Raw genomic sequence first — 15,346 nt, forward strand, 5'->3', positions numbered from 1 at the left:
TCTTATGTTCACCAAGGCTGCATTTATTTGATCATAAATACTGTGAAAATAGTAATACTGCAAAATATTATCACAATTTAAAATATCTATTAAAATACATTTTAAAAATGTAATATATTCTTGTATTTAATTACTTCAGAAATTATTCTAATATGTTTTTTTTGGTGCTTAATAAATATTTGTTATTATTATCAATGTTGAAAACAGTTCCTGCTTAATATTTTTGTCGAAACTGATACTTGTTATTAGGATTCTCTGATGGACAGAAAGTTAAAAGAACCACAATTGTTTGAAATACAACTCTTTTGTAACATTATAAAGGTCTTTACCGTCACATTTGATCAATTTAATGAATAAAAGTATCTATTTCTTTCAAAAACAAAAACAAAACATCCCAAAATGCTGAAAAGGTAGTATATATAGACTGAAGACTATCTGAGGTCTAATAATCCATCAATCACTTCTACAATCGCTCATGATACATCTCCATATTGAACGCATTCACTTTTTTGATGTGAAAAGTAAATATTACATTAGATGAGTGAGTTATTTAGTGCTGCCAGTGATTTAGACTTCACTACCCCACACGCACACACCCTTCGACATTGACCTTTCACGGAGTGTAAAGTGTGTTATTCTGCAGACTCCTGCTGGCAGGAAGTCTCACTCTATAAAGAGCTGTGAGTGTGTGCGATCTACACAGGAGGTAGCTGTCCTCTGCTTTGCTTCGCAGTAGCACAACGTGTGTGATATGATGCTGTGGTGTGTGTTTATGCTCACCGGGTGATACACAGCACCACTACACATATGATGGCCACCTGCAGAGCCCCAATGACAGACGCGATGAGGACATAGCGGAGCTTTCCAGAGCCAGGCACCACGTACAGCACATTATACTCCTTAGTGTCACACTGTGGACCGCTGAATCCTGAGTGACAGCTGAAGAAAAGAGGAAGAAACACGACGTTATATCCTTGTTAGATTAGATGCGAGTGTTTTAGTCCTCTGTGGATTTATTCAGGTTGTTTTAAAGAGTCTCTGTTCACACACACATACCACAGTGCTTCTCGCTCTCAAAGTCTTTCCTCAGAAACACCTGCTGTTTTACTGCAGCACCTGCCAGAGAGACTCTCCTGTTCTGTCTTATCATTTCTCTCTAGTACCCTTTACTTTGATTTTCGGTGACTTTAATATGAGCTTCGCAATTTGAGCAGACAATAATTTTTTAATAAGCTGATGTGTGCAGTTTTCCTGTTTAATACCTTCTTCTGTCCCAGTTTGATCTGTAGAAATTACTTGTAGATTGAATTTCCTAAAAAAGGTAACAATCAACCTTTGGACAACGTTTGGAGCTTTGGGACAACACTATCTGTTTGTACTACCATTGAAAGACCAGGGTTAGTATACAATAAAATATGTTTAAGTTTTATGATCTTGGCTTTAGTTAACTATCTGTCTATCTATCTATATATAGTTAACTAAAGCTAAGACCATAAAACTTAAGCACATTTTATTTCAGCTAGTTGCCAAGAAAACATGTCTCGTTTTCATGTAGTTTAACTAAATTTAACTAAATAAAGCACTAAAATAACTAAGGCCACAATAAAACCGAATACAAACTATACAGACATTACCAAATAAAAATATCAAAAATACACAACAAAATTATAAAAATTCACATTGAAATTAAAATGGAAAGCCTACAAACAAATTCAAACGGTTAATAAAAACTATAATAATATCTGGATGGTACTAAAATAACTGAAAAAAGGGGGAGTGTTTGGAAAACAGCTTTTTAAATGTGGCAGATCTTTCTTGGCTTGAACACTAGGTGGAGACAAAGATCTGTGATATAGTGTTACATACACAATCACAAAAGGTGTGTGCCCAAACATACACTGATTCACAATGTATTTTTGTAGACAGGATACGCTGGCGTGATCAGACACATCATGAGTTTGTGTGTGTACCTGCAGGACGGTGTTGAGAGCATGTTGGGATATTCACAGTCTCCGTGAACACAATAGTTCTTATAGTTCTCAGGGCAGGGGATGTACAGCCCTCTCGCCACCTCTGAAACCTCAGGTTTCTCCTCTATAATTCAAACACAGTGGGTCAGAACAGCTAAAAGACAAGGGCACTTCAGAACCACAACTTTTTATAATTAAACACCCACCCACCTGTGTAGTCTGTCCTGGCATACTGTCCATCTCCTGCTTTGGTGCCTGTAATCATGTCGCCTACAAGATAGAAACGAAATTCAGATGTTAAAATAAACAGATCAGCTGGTTACATAATACAACATTGTTTTTTCCCTCTTCATTTGTACATTGTCATTTTGAAGATATCATCTGGGAAATTGCTATATTCTAGAGACTAATGATCATATGTACATGAATGAACTTGATTATGTAACAGTGATTTATAATGTTCATCTTTAAATGTGTTCTCTGTTGTTGTCTTATATAAATGCAAATTGAATGGAAGCAGACATCATGTAATAATGTAAGAAATCAATACATTATATAAAGCAATCATAAACCTGTTCTTCTTACCCTGACAGTGACCCAGGAACTTGACCTCGATTCGTTCCTGCCTCTGACACGATGCCTCTTTTACCTGGCAGGGGTTGTCATAGGAACGGCCGTCTGATGCGCACACGGGGTTAAAACTGATGTGGGAGCAGTCGATGTTACAGACGCACCTGTGTCGTGAGAAACAGCATAGTAAATGCCAGTTACTGACAAATCAAAGACCGTGAAAAAGATCATTAAACAAGTGTCACACCTTGTTTGATCAAGCTGTCAGCTAAGAATAACACTTCAAACATGCAAACTGGGGACTCAAAATAATTGCTGGAGGCGATTCGGTGTTTCACACCTGATATTGATGCAAAAACTTCACTATTCAATTAATATTTTCAGGGCCTCTTTGGAAATAATGCACCTTTTTTGGCCTTCTACCAGTTTTTTATTTATATTTTAGGAGAAAGGGGGCTGTAAATGATGGGGAGAAGAGAAGGAAACAGAGTGGAGAAATGTCACAAAGCAGATTAGAAGGCTGGTCAGCCAAATGAACAGCAGGGCTCAATCTAAGCACTACACCACAACTCTAGAGATGGGAAACAATAAAGATTTCCTGATTCAATTTTGATTCACAAGCTCTAAGTTCGGTTCAAAACAGATTCATTTGGATATATATTTGGTTTATGATGTTAATTTTGTGTACATATGATTATAAAGGACAATATTTTAGATCGATTCAAAGCAATAACTTTTTTTAAACAATTTATTAAAAGAATACTGTCAGGACCACTATCATCAAAGATGATTGACAATTAGCTAACAGTTTGGATTGGCTGTATGATTTCATTCTGGGCAAGAACTCCCTGTGCATCCATGCAGCCTAGCATGGATAAGAGCAGGGAGAGCAGCGATAACCCCCCTCTGGTAAACAGAACAGAACCAACATAAATGTATTGCAGATATCATTAATGTTCAATAATTTAAAGTACATATTTTAGAAATTAGTCTGGTTCAAAGGAAAATCAGAAGGCCAGATTCTGACAGGACGAGAGGAGGAGCTGGGGATGGAGGAGGGTAATTAGCTATTGTGAAACGTAAAAGCTGCTGATAATACTGAAGGACCTTGTATATGAATGCTGAGATAGGCATTGTATGCCTATGGGTAGACGTGGATCAGCTGAGAGTCAGCTGATGCGAGCTTGACTAACGTGACCTGCCAGAACTGACGCTATGCTTGATTATTGGGAAATATTATAAATATGAGCTTGCTGCTCAACATTCAAATACTTGGCTAGTGCTTGCTGTAGCAGTTGCAGCACGCTTCAGAAAGCCTCCACCTTCCCCGGCTCCACCTGTATATTTGTATTGGCAGTAGCCTCAAGACCAAACACATTAACACTACTATGTATCTTAGCCTGCTAAACTCTCAGAGAGTTGTCATAAAATAAATATATTAATATAAATATTGATGGCAAAGCTGAATTTTCAGCATCATTGCTCCAGTCTTACGTTTCACATGATCCTTCAGAAATCATTCTAATATGCTGGTTTATTGCTGAAGAAACGGTTTGTGTTATCAATGTTGAAAACAGTTGTGTTGCTTTATTCATTTATTTATTTGAATAAAAAGTATACAATATAACAAAGAAAAATATAAAGACAGCAAAAGTTTGTCCCACAAACAACATACTTAAATTTTAAATTTTAATTTAATTAAAATTTAACATACTTGCCAGGAATGGATGGTTTTAAGTATTTTATGTATTCTGTCGCTGGTAGATTCAATCAATCAAACAAACACTTGTTTTTATGCCTACAAGAAAATAGCTTTTGTAAAAGCCAGTTTTGCAAAGGGTGAACATTACGGTTTTAATGTACAACTCTCCATCATGCATGAGTGTGTTAAAAGCTCAGCATTTTCACAGGCGTCCTGCGAGACTACAGCCCTGCAACATACACAGATTACAATGGTAAAAAATACAGGCCCCTTTACTAAAGGTCTAACAGCAACCTCGCATAAACATTAACTGACATTCATAATTGCCCATTTTGCTTGAGGCTGGATGAATTATCATTAGAAACAGATTAACACCAACATCAACAATGTTTTTATGATGTGTCTATCTACTCTATAAATGTTGATAAGGGTGTCAAGATTGCAAATGTAATGAGTAAAGTCTGTTTTCCATCTTCTCTTCTCAGCGTGAAGCTGGAAGGGAAAGCTCAGGAATGAATGTGGACAGGATCGAACTGGATGCTGCAGTGATTTTCAATCTATTGCACATTCTTGAGTCTATCATCTCAAGGGCTTAATGACTAGCACAGAAGACTGGCTTAGCAACCAAAGCACTGCGAACACATCAGTGGAGAATAATACAATGCTCCATTTTCAAACGATGAGAAATGATGATGAGTTCCAACACTTTGATGTTCCTTCGCTCGTTTTCATGACTGCTTTTATTCACATACCTTCATTAACGATGGTAATGAGCACTTATGTGCGTATGGATGAAAGGCGATGCTCTTCTGAGGAGACAAAGATGCACAGAATCCTAGACAAAGTTTCTGACATTTGCGACTGGCAACACATGAAGCCTTTGCATTTGTGTGTGAACCAGTCATTCATTTCTGCCTGAGAGAATCGAAAACCTGTCATCTAGTCTTCATTGTGTATGTTCTGTGAGTGTATTTGATATATTCGTATTTCCCAAAAGAGTTGACATGAATTTATGGCCTGCATCTTCAACGTTCAGGTGTTTCTGCTGTAGTTTCTCTCTAAAGTGTGTATGTGTTGTCTGTGCGCCACTGCAGGAACATGTTGAGCAGAAATGACAATTAAACTGCCGTCCCCAGTCACTTCTCGCTGCAGCAAACAGACGACAGTATAATTATAAATCTGTCATTATTTTTGTGTGTGTTTTTTTCTTCAACTTTCTTTTTTAATATTTCCACCCTGCCAGTGAGCTTTAGTGATGTATGGAGCTGTTTTCTATTCTGGCACTACTGAAATAATGCAAAGTGACTACAAATGTAAGATGAAAATATCTATTTTAAATAGAGACGTTGGCTGAATTGAACTATGGCGTGGAGTCAACTCAAGGGCAGCTTTGATTGTTTGCCATTGCTAATTGAGATCTGTAATGCATAGTAATTTACATACATCCGCAGGAACTTTGAATGTGAGATAAAAACAAACAGGCACAATGATATTGAGATGTATTTATTGTGAAGCACTGGTAATGCTCACACACACACATTTGCTCTCCAGTATGACCGTCTGTAGTGGTCATAAAGGCTAATGTGTCTTGAGAGCATGAATATTTAATGTCACCTCTCACATTCTCTAGGCACACACACACTGCAAATGCATTGCGTCAACAGCACACACACTCCCACATCAAAGATTTCCGATAGCAAATCAAGTAATAATGGCTTTGCGAGTGAGTCAAACTGAATGGTTGAGATTTCCTTAAAAATTCAGGTTGTTTGTATGATAGCCTCTGTATGCGTGTGAGTGTGTTTATCTTGTTGAGTGAGGGGATATGTCTTATTGATTTGTAAGAGCCATGTGGTTTCTCTGTTATCTAAACTTTTCCAACATGGCCTGTGGGCTTCCTGTCTGTCCAGCTGATCTTTACTCACACACTTTAGTCTCCCTCTCTCTCAATAGCAGGATTATGATGACTGAGTCTGTACTTGGTGAGAATAAGTCTCTGTTTTGTATCTTTGATAGTTTGATGAGGATAGATGAGGAGTTCTGGCTTTTTGATCTCAAGGTTTCAAATGTTTGATTTAGATTAGTAGTGCTAACTTGGTTGCAAGTGCATCCATCCATCCATCCATCCATCCATCCATCGGTCCATCCAAATAAGAGACTTGGTGTATTTCGAGCTGGTTATAATTAAAAGTTCTGTATTATGATTTTTATTTTTTGTAACATATATTCAATATAAACTCTCATAGTTCCTCCCTGGACCACCCGGCCACAAGGAGGATAGACTAAGAAAATTATTTAACATATAATTGGAAAAATAACCAGTTTATTGCCTTTCTTTAACTATAATTTTACTGTACTGGCAAAATCCAATATCTGCCTGTCTGTCTGTCTACAGTATCTGAAGAGCTTTTAAAATCAAATATAAGACTTTTTAAGACCTGCACAATTAAAATAAATACTGTATGTAAACGCAGGTCAAACCTATACAATCTTTTGAAAAAAAAACAAGAAAAATGTTTATTTATTTGATATTGTGCTGATACTAGTAAAATGTATATGCTGAATGTGTGAAATGTTTTTAATCTTTCCTTCCTGTGACAGGGCAGACCAGAGAGAAGCAACAAAAATTTACATTGAATTAAAAGCTGGACATAGTTTATTGTGCCACCAAAATACCAAAAAGTTATGCATAATGATACATACCATTTAAAGTGTCCCTATTATGGGTTATGAAAAGTTCATATTTCGGTTTTGGGAGTCCCCAACAACAGGTTGACATGCATGCAAGGTCAAAAAACACTTTCATGGTCTTATAATATGCATTTATTTTTACCATACTTGCTCAACAACTCCCAAACGATTCGCTTAAGGATTCATTTTTCCAAACCCCTCCTTGAAGCTAATCTGCGGTGTTTGGTCCGATGGGTCTCATTTCTATTACATCATGCCTGTAATGCCTGATAAAGCAGCGTTTGTGAGCGCAGTGCTGCTTTGTGTACAGCGTTACCGGAGAAACCGCTATTTTACCGCTCCAAAAGCCGCACCTAGTGGCAAAGAATGAATTTGCATTTTCATTCAGACCAACAAGAGGGTGGGCAATATGCTAATGTTTTATGTTGACTTCATCATGAAAGGGCTTGGGATTTGATTTAAAAATGACTCGTTTCAATGATTCAGAGTCGACTCTTTCTTTTTAAAGACAATAATTTTATACACGGTGCACTTTCAGATTTAAAACTTCGCAGGATGTTTTCATTCACTTAGAGCTGTGTTACACACTGCATGAACGTAATTTTCAAAAATCCATAAATATAAACCAGCCTGGGACTCTCATTACTTATGTCTATTCTTTACTACTTTCAGCTGCTAAAAAAAGATGAGGGAGATATAATATGCACTCTTACAACCATCCACAAAAGTGCCACGTCTTGACTTTGAACATGCAGTGCTCACATTAATTGAATTAAATCATAACCTTTTGAATTTTAATAATCACATTTGGCCATATTGCGATTCCTGTTTTTCAGCCTGCAAATTTAAAACATCCTAAAATGATAATTAAGACTGTCTATCTGTCTGCCTGTCTATCTATAGGCTAATTCACACTGCACCAACAGATGCCAACCATAACCAGATTATAGTATCTATGTGTGTGTCTATCTCTGTTCACATACTGTGTATCAGTAATACTGACCAACATCAGCCCTAACTCCAGACATTCCAAGAATGCATTGCGTCAAACTCAAAGGTGTGAGAAATGTTGATTGGAAATAAACAGTTCATTCCATGTTAAAAATATAACTGAAAATAGTTCAGTGTAATTGAAACAGATTTTACTACACAATATTTGTGTGTGCAAGGTATTGTATGCATCCTATTTTAGCAAATTTACTGAAATCAATATTACTTCTATCTTCTTCTACTCTCTCTATTAAACACAATCAGTGACTAGGGCCCTAAACAACAGCCAAACAAATCCGGTGCTTGTCAGTACACACAATCAGTGCACAAACACACACAGACAAGTTATTAATGCAGCTTACAGCATTGATTTTATTTATAATCGCTCATCTCATTTTTTTCAGTAATCCTTTCAAATGACGCAGGAAGATGGGAAAATGGAGCGAGACTAAAAAAAGAAGGGCTGCTGAGAGAGGTAGAGTGTTTTTGGTAGAGGAACAGTGAGGTGAGTGAGTCATCTGCAGTCAAGTGTATCAGAGCAGGTCCTGTCATGGGACCATCTCTACGACTCAGGCATAAATGCCTCAAATCGTGCTGATATCTCTGAGGAGGGAGAGGCTGGGCTGTTTCATTCTGATGCCTCAAAACACCCCGGCTCTCCAGCCAGTGCTTGCTGAATCTTTAGTGAATCTACAGGCTGTCTTTGCCAAGGCCGACATGTAATTCCCTTCAGACACCCTGAGAGAGATAAGCAGGAGGGAGGAAGAGAGGCCTTCTTCTATTAAGATTAAAGGGTAGTCTCCTTCACTCTTGCTGGCAGTTTGAGCTGTTCACTGATGCCCAGGGCAACGAAAACCTCCTTTCCACATCCACGGGTGGTTTTTAAATATATCATATGAGTCATGATTTTTTCACATGTTTATAACTCAAACAGATTCTCTAGAAATGATAACCTTTTCTCATTGAATATAGCATGAAGATGTTGTTAGAAGAACATAGTGGATGTTGAGGTTTTCTGCTTATTTTGTATTGAATATTAATGAGTTCTCATTGTTGGAGTGCCGAAGCTAAGCGGCCATTTATCAGCAATGATGAAACTGTCATAATTGGCCTTGTTTCTTGCTCATTTATTTTGGGTAAGTTCTTAAAGTTCATATTAAGAGAACTGAGATTAATTGAAGTATGTGAAACATCCCATATTGACCCAGTGTCCCATATTCCATATCCTGCTACTGACAGCACCAATCAATCTAAAACAATCTGTCTGTTACTGACCAGAGAAAGTATTCACATCAAAGGAACAGTTAACTGGAAAAAAAAAAGTTCAAAAGTTTAGACACTGGATTTTTTTTTTAAAAGAAATTAATATTTTTATTCCGCAAGGATGATTTAAATTGACCAAGAGTGACAGTCAAGACATTTATAATGTTAAAAATACTTCCATTTCAAACAAATGCTGTTTTTCATCAAAGAATCCTGAAAACCTGTATCACGGTTTCTACAAAAATATTATTAGAAATGTTCCTTGAGTGATTTCTGAAGGATCATGTGACACTGAAAACTGAAGTAATGGCTTCTGAAAATGCAGCTTTGCCATCACAGAAATACATTTTAAAACACATATTCAAATAGAAAACAGTTATTTTAAATTGTAATAATATTTCACAATAGTACTGTGTTTTTATAATGTATTTTTTATCAAATAAATGCAGCCCTGGTGAACATAAGAGACTTGCCGACACTAATGAGAAATAAAGACCATGACTATCAAGGAAGATTTTCAAGGCAAGAATTTTATGAATAATGACTTTCTCCAGAGCACTTGGTATATAGTACACAGAGTGCTGTTATCATGCATTTTTGTCCTTTTTTTGTCCCCATCCACTTTCAATGTATGAAATAAAGCAGTGTGACCTCTCTTAGAAATAACTACTTTAGTGTTTTGCCAAGAAATAAAGTAAAACAGGTCTGGAACGACATGTGGGTGAGAAAATAATGACAATATTCATTTTTGGGTGAACTGTCCCTTTAAAACAACCAAGTTGTATTTAAATTCACAAAAAAATTATGGCATCGTACTTGTTTAATTCCGTTCTTGTGATATTAGTTCTCCTACAGGCTGTTGTTGTGCTTACCAAACATCTTCAGCATCCACATCACACTCGGCCCCAAACTGGCAAATGTCACAGGTGGATGTCTCCTTCTGTCCATTTTCCGCCGAACCCTCGTTCCCTGCTTGGATGCATAAAGACAAGACAGCATAAGCTACCAAAGGTCTGACAAATATTACTTAGGTCAAGATGAGCAGGCAATCACAGTCCGTCTCTTTCTCCCACACAAACATTCATAAATAGACGGAGAGACAGAGGACAGACATAATTCTCATTCAGTCTTTGTCTCTGGCTCTCATGAGAAGTTCAAATCCCCCACTGATCTTTCCTCAGCCTCGCCCCTCATTTCATCATGATGATTTCTGATTTGCCGCTCCTGCTAGTGCGATAGAGGCTTCCCAGGAGCCGAAGCTTAAAGCCCATCGCTATCGCATATCTGCCCTCATCAGTGGACGGGGAAAAGCAATCCTGTGCACCATGGAATTTAAATTACGTCTCCTCCTCGGAGGATCATCATTCCCTTTTAGATCCTGACCCTCCATTATGAGGTGCTATTTTTAAAACTTAGACCGAAAAGAAAGGCAGGCAGATAAAAGTAAGAAAAGATAGAACAAGAACAAATAAAATATACTACACTTCAGTGCAAAGAACAATGTTTAAGTCACAGGTGTTTTTAGTCACTGTTCTGATCTATTGATTCTATCCTGTGCACCATGGAATTTAAATTACGTCTCCTCCTCGGAGGATCATCGTTCCCTTTTAGATCCTGACCCTCCATTATGAGGTGCTATTTTTAAAACTTAGACTGAAAAGAAAGGCAGGCAGATAAAAGTAAGAAAAGATAGAACAAGAACAAATAAAATATACTACACTTCAGTGCAAAGAACAATGTTTAAGTCACAGGTGTTTTTAGTCACTGTTCTGATCTATTGATTCTTTATTTTTAAAATTTTGGTGTACACTCTTAAAAATAAAGGTGCTTCACGATGCCATAGAAGAACCTTTTTGTCTAAATGGTTCAATAAAGAACCTTTAATATCTGAAGAACCTTTCTGTTTCATAAAAGGTTCTTTGTGGTGAAAAAAGGTTCTTCAGATTATAAAAAGGTAAGAAAGAGATGGTTCTTTAAAGAACCTTTGACTGAATGGTTCTTTGTGGAACCAAAAGTGGTTCTTCTATGCATCGCTGTGAAGAACCTTTTGAAGCACCTTTATTTTTAAGAGTGTAGATGACAAAAACAAATGCAAACTTTGCACTGACACCGTGTCCTTTGATGAATTAAAAATGAAATGAATCTCAGTGTTTTTGAATGCCAAACTGTTTTAATTTAACAATAACACATGAGAATGCTGTTGTCCTGAATATTTAGACCAACAGTACAACTGCTTTTATACAATAGTTTAATTATCTGTCAATATTAACAGTATAATATTAAAAAAGCTAATATAAAGTAACTTGCATCTTAAACACAATAGTGCCTGTTATAGTGCTCCGCCAGTGAAAATGATTCTAAATTAGTAATTTGGTGTCAAAATGAAAACAGTTACAGAATCAACTGTTGTGTCTTGTTGCTGAATCAATCAGTGTTCTGACAACTTTTGAGTGAATAATTCACTCATAGTTATGTGTTTTGTCTAGGAGTTATTATATTAAATGAATCAAAATTTTGAAAATTTCAGTGAATGATTCAATGCCTCACTCTTAAAGTCAACCACTTGTTTTGTTCAAGAACATGAATGAATCACTTGAGAGAGTAATTAAAAGACTCATTCAAAAACTTGTGGACACCTACTGTCGTAACAATGTAACATGCAGAATGAGTCACTAAAAAATACCCACCACTAATACACAGACTGTCTGGAAGGTGCAAAAAAGACAACCGACGAGTCAACAAAAAGTACAAATCAAATGAATGGGAAAAAAAGTCAAATAAATGCATGTTCTTCTAAAACTATGAGTTTAAGATCATTTTTTATTTTGTTAACGTGAACACAATGGCTAACATTCATTTTACAAGCTTTGCTCTAAACACATCTCATGTCCAGCATCATGATTCCCCAGCACCCAGCTTCTCCCTGAGGTGTGTCTGCATGGACCCAAGGGTGTGGAAATGAGAAACGTGTCGGAGGGAAGGGGCACTAACAGTTATCTCCATCTCCCGGTTAGACGGACCCTCTGAATCGATTTTCCCTGACCAGAAACACAGTCGATCACAAACCCCCTCTTTTTTCATCTGCAACCGCTGCCAAAAAGATCCTGCTTCTGACCCTGTTTGTGAATATCGAAAACCCAAGGTCAATGATTGATTTAATATATCTGTTTTTTGTGGATAATGTCTACAGGAATGTAAAGTCTTTTGTTGTTGTTGTTAATTAAGAATCTTTAAAGTGCTTTTCATGTGCAACGCAAAGACATTTAAGGTTATGAAACATTCAAATGTAGCAATCTGAGCACACACGGAGCAGAGGAATAGGTTTTGCTGTAAATGGTGGAAGGAAAGGAAATACTCAAATGAACAGAAGACAGATGGTGAGTGTCCAAGGAAATGGCTCTTAATGGGACAAACCTACTTGTGCAGAAACTAAGGAGAAAGGTGGGGGTGGATTTAGGGCACAACATGGGCTGTCAGACAGATGATGAATGAAGCCACCCATCTCCTGCACAGTGTATGGAAACTGACCTTCACAACAAATATGTAGCAAGAATGAGCGTAGCATTCCAGTCTGGGTCAGAGAAGCTGTATATGAACTGAGATCACATGTGAAGTGAAAATAGCACCAAGAGACTAGATAGAAAATATTGTCTTAACTATATATAATATATAATAATAACTATATATATATTTTAACTATATATAAAAAAAAATAGTTTCCTAGTTTTAGCTAAATCACTGGAACAAATTTATAAATGTTGTGTTCCAGAATAACTTGTTTTCCACGAAGTGTGTGAAAAAGCACAAGAAAAACATAAGATTAGACTATTTTTCCAAAAAAACAACAACCCGTAAACAAATCATAAACATCAACAAAAAAACATAAGAACAAAACCATAAACAGACAAATAAATGCTTTCTAACCCCATTATCAATTCTTATTTTATGTTTATTTTTAGTGCATAATTGAGTATTAAAAAGACAAATTCTTTGAAAACCTCAAGAGTCCTATTATCTAACAGATATTATCTAACTTAGCTTTGCTTATAAATATGATTGTTCTACAGAGTACATTATTTTTTACCCCATTTGCACAAAATAAATTGTTTTCTTTCATATATAAGCATGAGATGGAAATGAATTCCACTTGATTCTTTTGAGTGGTATTTATCGCAATGCACACAATGACTGAATGGGTGGATGGATGATACTGTAACTCCAGGGTCATCTAGTGAAAAGCAGCTCAGATTAACACACACACACACACACACACACCATTTGTGAAATGGAAGGGGTTTTGAACATCACAGTTAAACAGTTGCGTAAACAAAGAGAATAATGAGAAAGCTCTCCCTGGACTCTAAAAGGTCAAATTATATCATGTATATTATTTTGCATTTTGAAGATACAATGTTACTATAATGCAATGTTGTATTAGAATACAATAAAAAAACCCAACATGTAATGAAAGAAAAGTCTGCATCCATAACTCCCAGAAGAGATGCCACCACACAAGAACACGCTGAGCTCTTAAGGGACACAAAGGTCAAGTGAATCTCCACAGATGGAGAGGACACATTACATCTTTGAATCAATAGTGAATGTAGGAAGCATAATGCTTACAGTGGAAAGATGATAGCCTGAAAGAGGATCTTTGGATTTCCACTGATCTCCACGAGCTAATGATGCCGCTTCTACAGTACATGGTGAATGTAACATTTAAGTTTTACGCATGAGTCACAAAATCATCTTACTTTCTCAAGAGAATCTCCAGAGTGATGAAAATTGCCTCGTTCCTCCTTTTGTATTGTAGTAATGTGACTTTTTTTTCTTTCCTGGCAATGATTTCTAAATTTATGGAATGACGCTATGGGTGTTCTGTTTCAACACATTGCTTATGGCTTTTTATATGGTGCACTGTTTGTCACAAAGTGTTTGTGTCACAAAATTAGGGATGTGCTTTAGCAATCGACTAGAGCTCAATCCAAAAGGATATTTTTTAATACCATTGTTGGTAACTTAATATTTTACTTTCTGAGGACTTGACAACTCATATTTTTGATGGACGATTTTGTAGTTAAATACTCTAACATGTATGTTAAAAATCCTTAAAAATGTAATAAATGTCTAAACATTTTGTAAGGATGTATATTTTGACATATGACCTGCAAACTTGTCCCATAAATACGGTACAAGGCTCTCAATGCTCTAATAATGTGGTCATCAACTAAGCCTTCACCACACTGGGTCCATTAAAGCCTACTTCACACAAATAAGGCTGTTTGAGTGTCCCAGTGCCATTGGGAAATGCATGTCGTAAAACCCCTTTGGCACTTTGCCTCTTCAATCCACACCTGACAGCATAGAAGACCTTGCCAATGACCCATTTGCGCATGTAATTACAGCAATCCGCTGACGACGGTGGCGCAGAACGAAGGTGTCTAATTTTGTGGAGTGCTCCCGAGGCCCTTTTCTTCCACTGCTTGACAGCTTTTGGAGAGCGCTTTGAAAGCCAGATGAGGGTTTGAATTGGCAAGAGAAGTAAGAGCCAATGTGTGAAATTCAGGAAAGGAGGCCTGAAACGGGCTGCCCTTCTTCGATGGATTAGGGAAGAAGAATTAGGAAAGGAATTAGGTCTTAAAACTTAATTTTTTCCAGCTTTGACCAGATTAAGCGCTGCTCGCTGAAAGTCTTCCATTGAGAGCTAAAAGACCCAGTAGACGATCTACGAATCAGTTTCACTCTGGGTCATTACACTGCAACCGTGGGTCAACCGTGTAAAATAAACACACATACATTTAACATACCACTCAGAAAGAATCACATATACTGTCCATTAGATGTACACCCAATACATAGGCACCATTTCACTAGCATTTGATACAGCTGTACCGTTTCTAAAGCTCTCCATTATTCTCCCACGAGAAGTGCTGCGAGGTTCAGAGCCTCTTACATTCACACACAAACTAACACGTGTGCTGATCTCCGGCTCTGACTATGATCTGCCCCTGATGGCACCCATAATAACACTCGTGATGGAGCCACTCTCACATATATAATAGAAGAAGAGTGCAGGGGAAGGAAAAGAGATGAAGAGTTGAGGATGATGAGAAATGTAAGGAAAACATCAAATGGCGTTTGTGGCTATGTAAACAAGACA

The 15,346-nt window shown here is 37.0% G+C and overlaps 1 protein-coding gene across 2 annotated transcripts in view; it reads right to left on the minus strand.

Annotated features, from left to right (window-relative positions):
* The window catches only part of tmeff2a (transmembrane protein with EGF-like and two follistatin-like domains 2a), a 75,379-nt gene that overhangs the window by 1,074 nt on the left and 58,959 nt on the right, over positions 1-15,346 (minus strand). The window contains exons 5-9 of one of the 2 annotated variants that reach the window (XM_016238759.1): positions 10,059-10,155; positions 2,556-2,704; positions 2,181-2,240; positions 1,971-2,094; positions 781-939 (exon numbers count right to left, since the gene is read on the minus strand). In XM_016238759.1, coding sequence (XP_016094245.1) covers positions 781-939; positions 1,971-2,094; positions 2,181-2,240; positions 2,556-2,704; positions 10,059-10,155 — 589 coding nt within the window. Of the gene's footprint in view, positions 1-780; positions 940-1,970; positions 2,095-2,180; positions 2,241-2,555; positions 2,705-10,058; positions 10,159-15,346 lie in introns of both variants that reach the window. The other variant, XM_016238758.1, reaches the window with a different exon arrangement.

The sequence above is a fragment of the Sinocyclocheilus grahami genome, unplaced genomic scaffold (genome assembly GCF_001515645.1).
Source record: "Sinocyclocheilus grahami isolate Dianchi unplaced genomic scaffold, SAMN03320097.WGS_v1.1 scaffold547.1, whole genome shotgun sequence".
Lineage (NCBI taxonomy): Eukaryota > Metazoa > Chordata > Actinopteri > Cypriniformes > Cyprinidae > Sinocyclocheilus > Sinocyclocheilus grahami.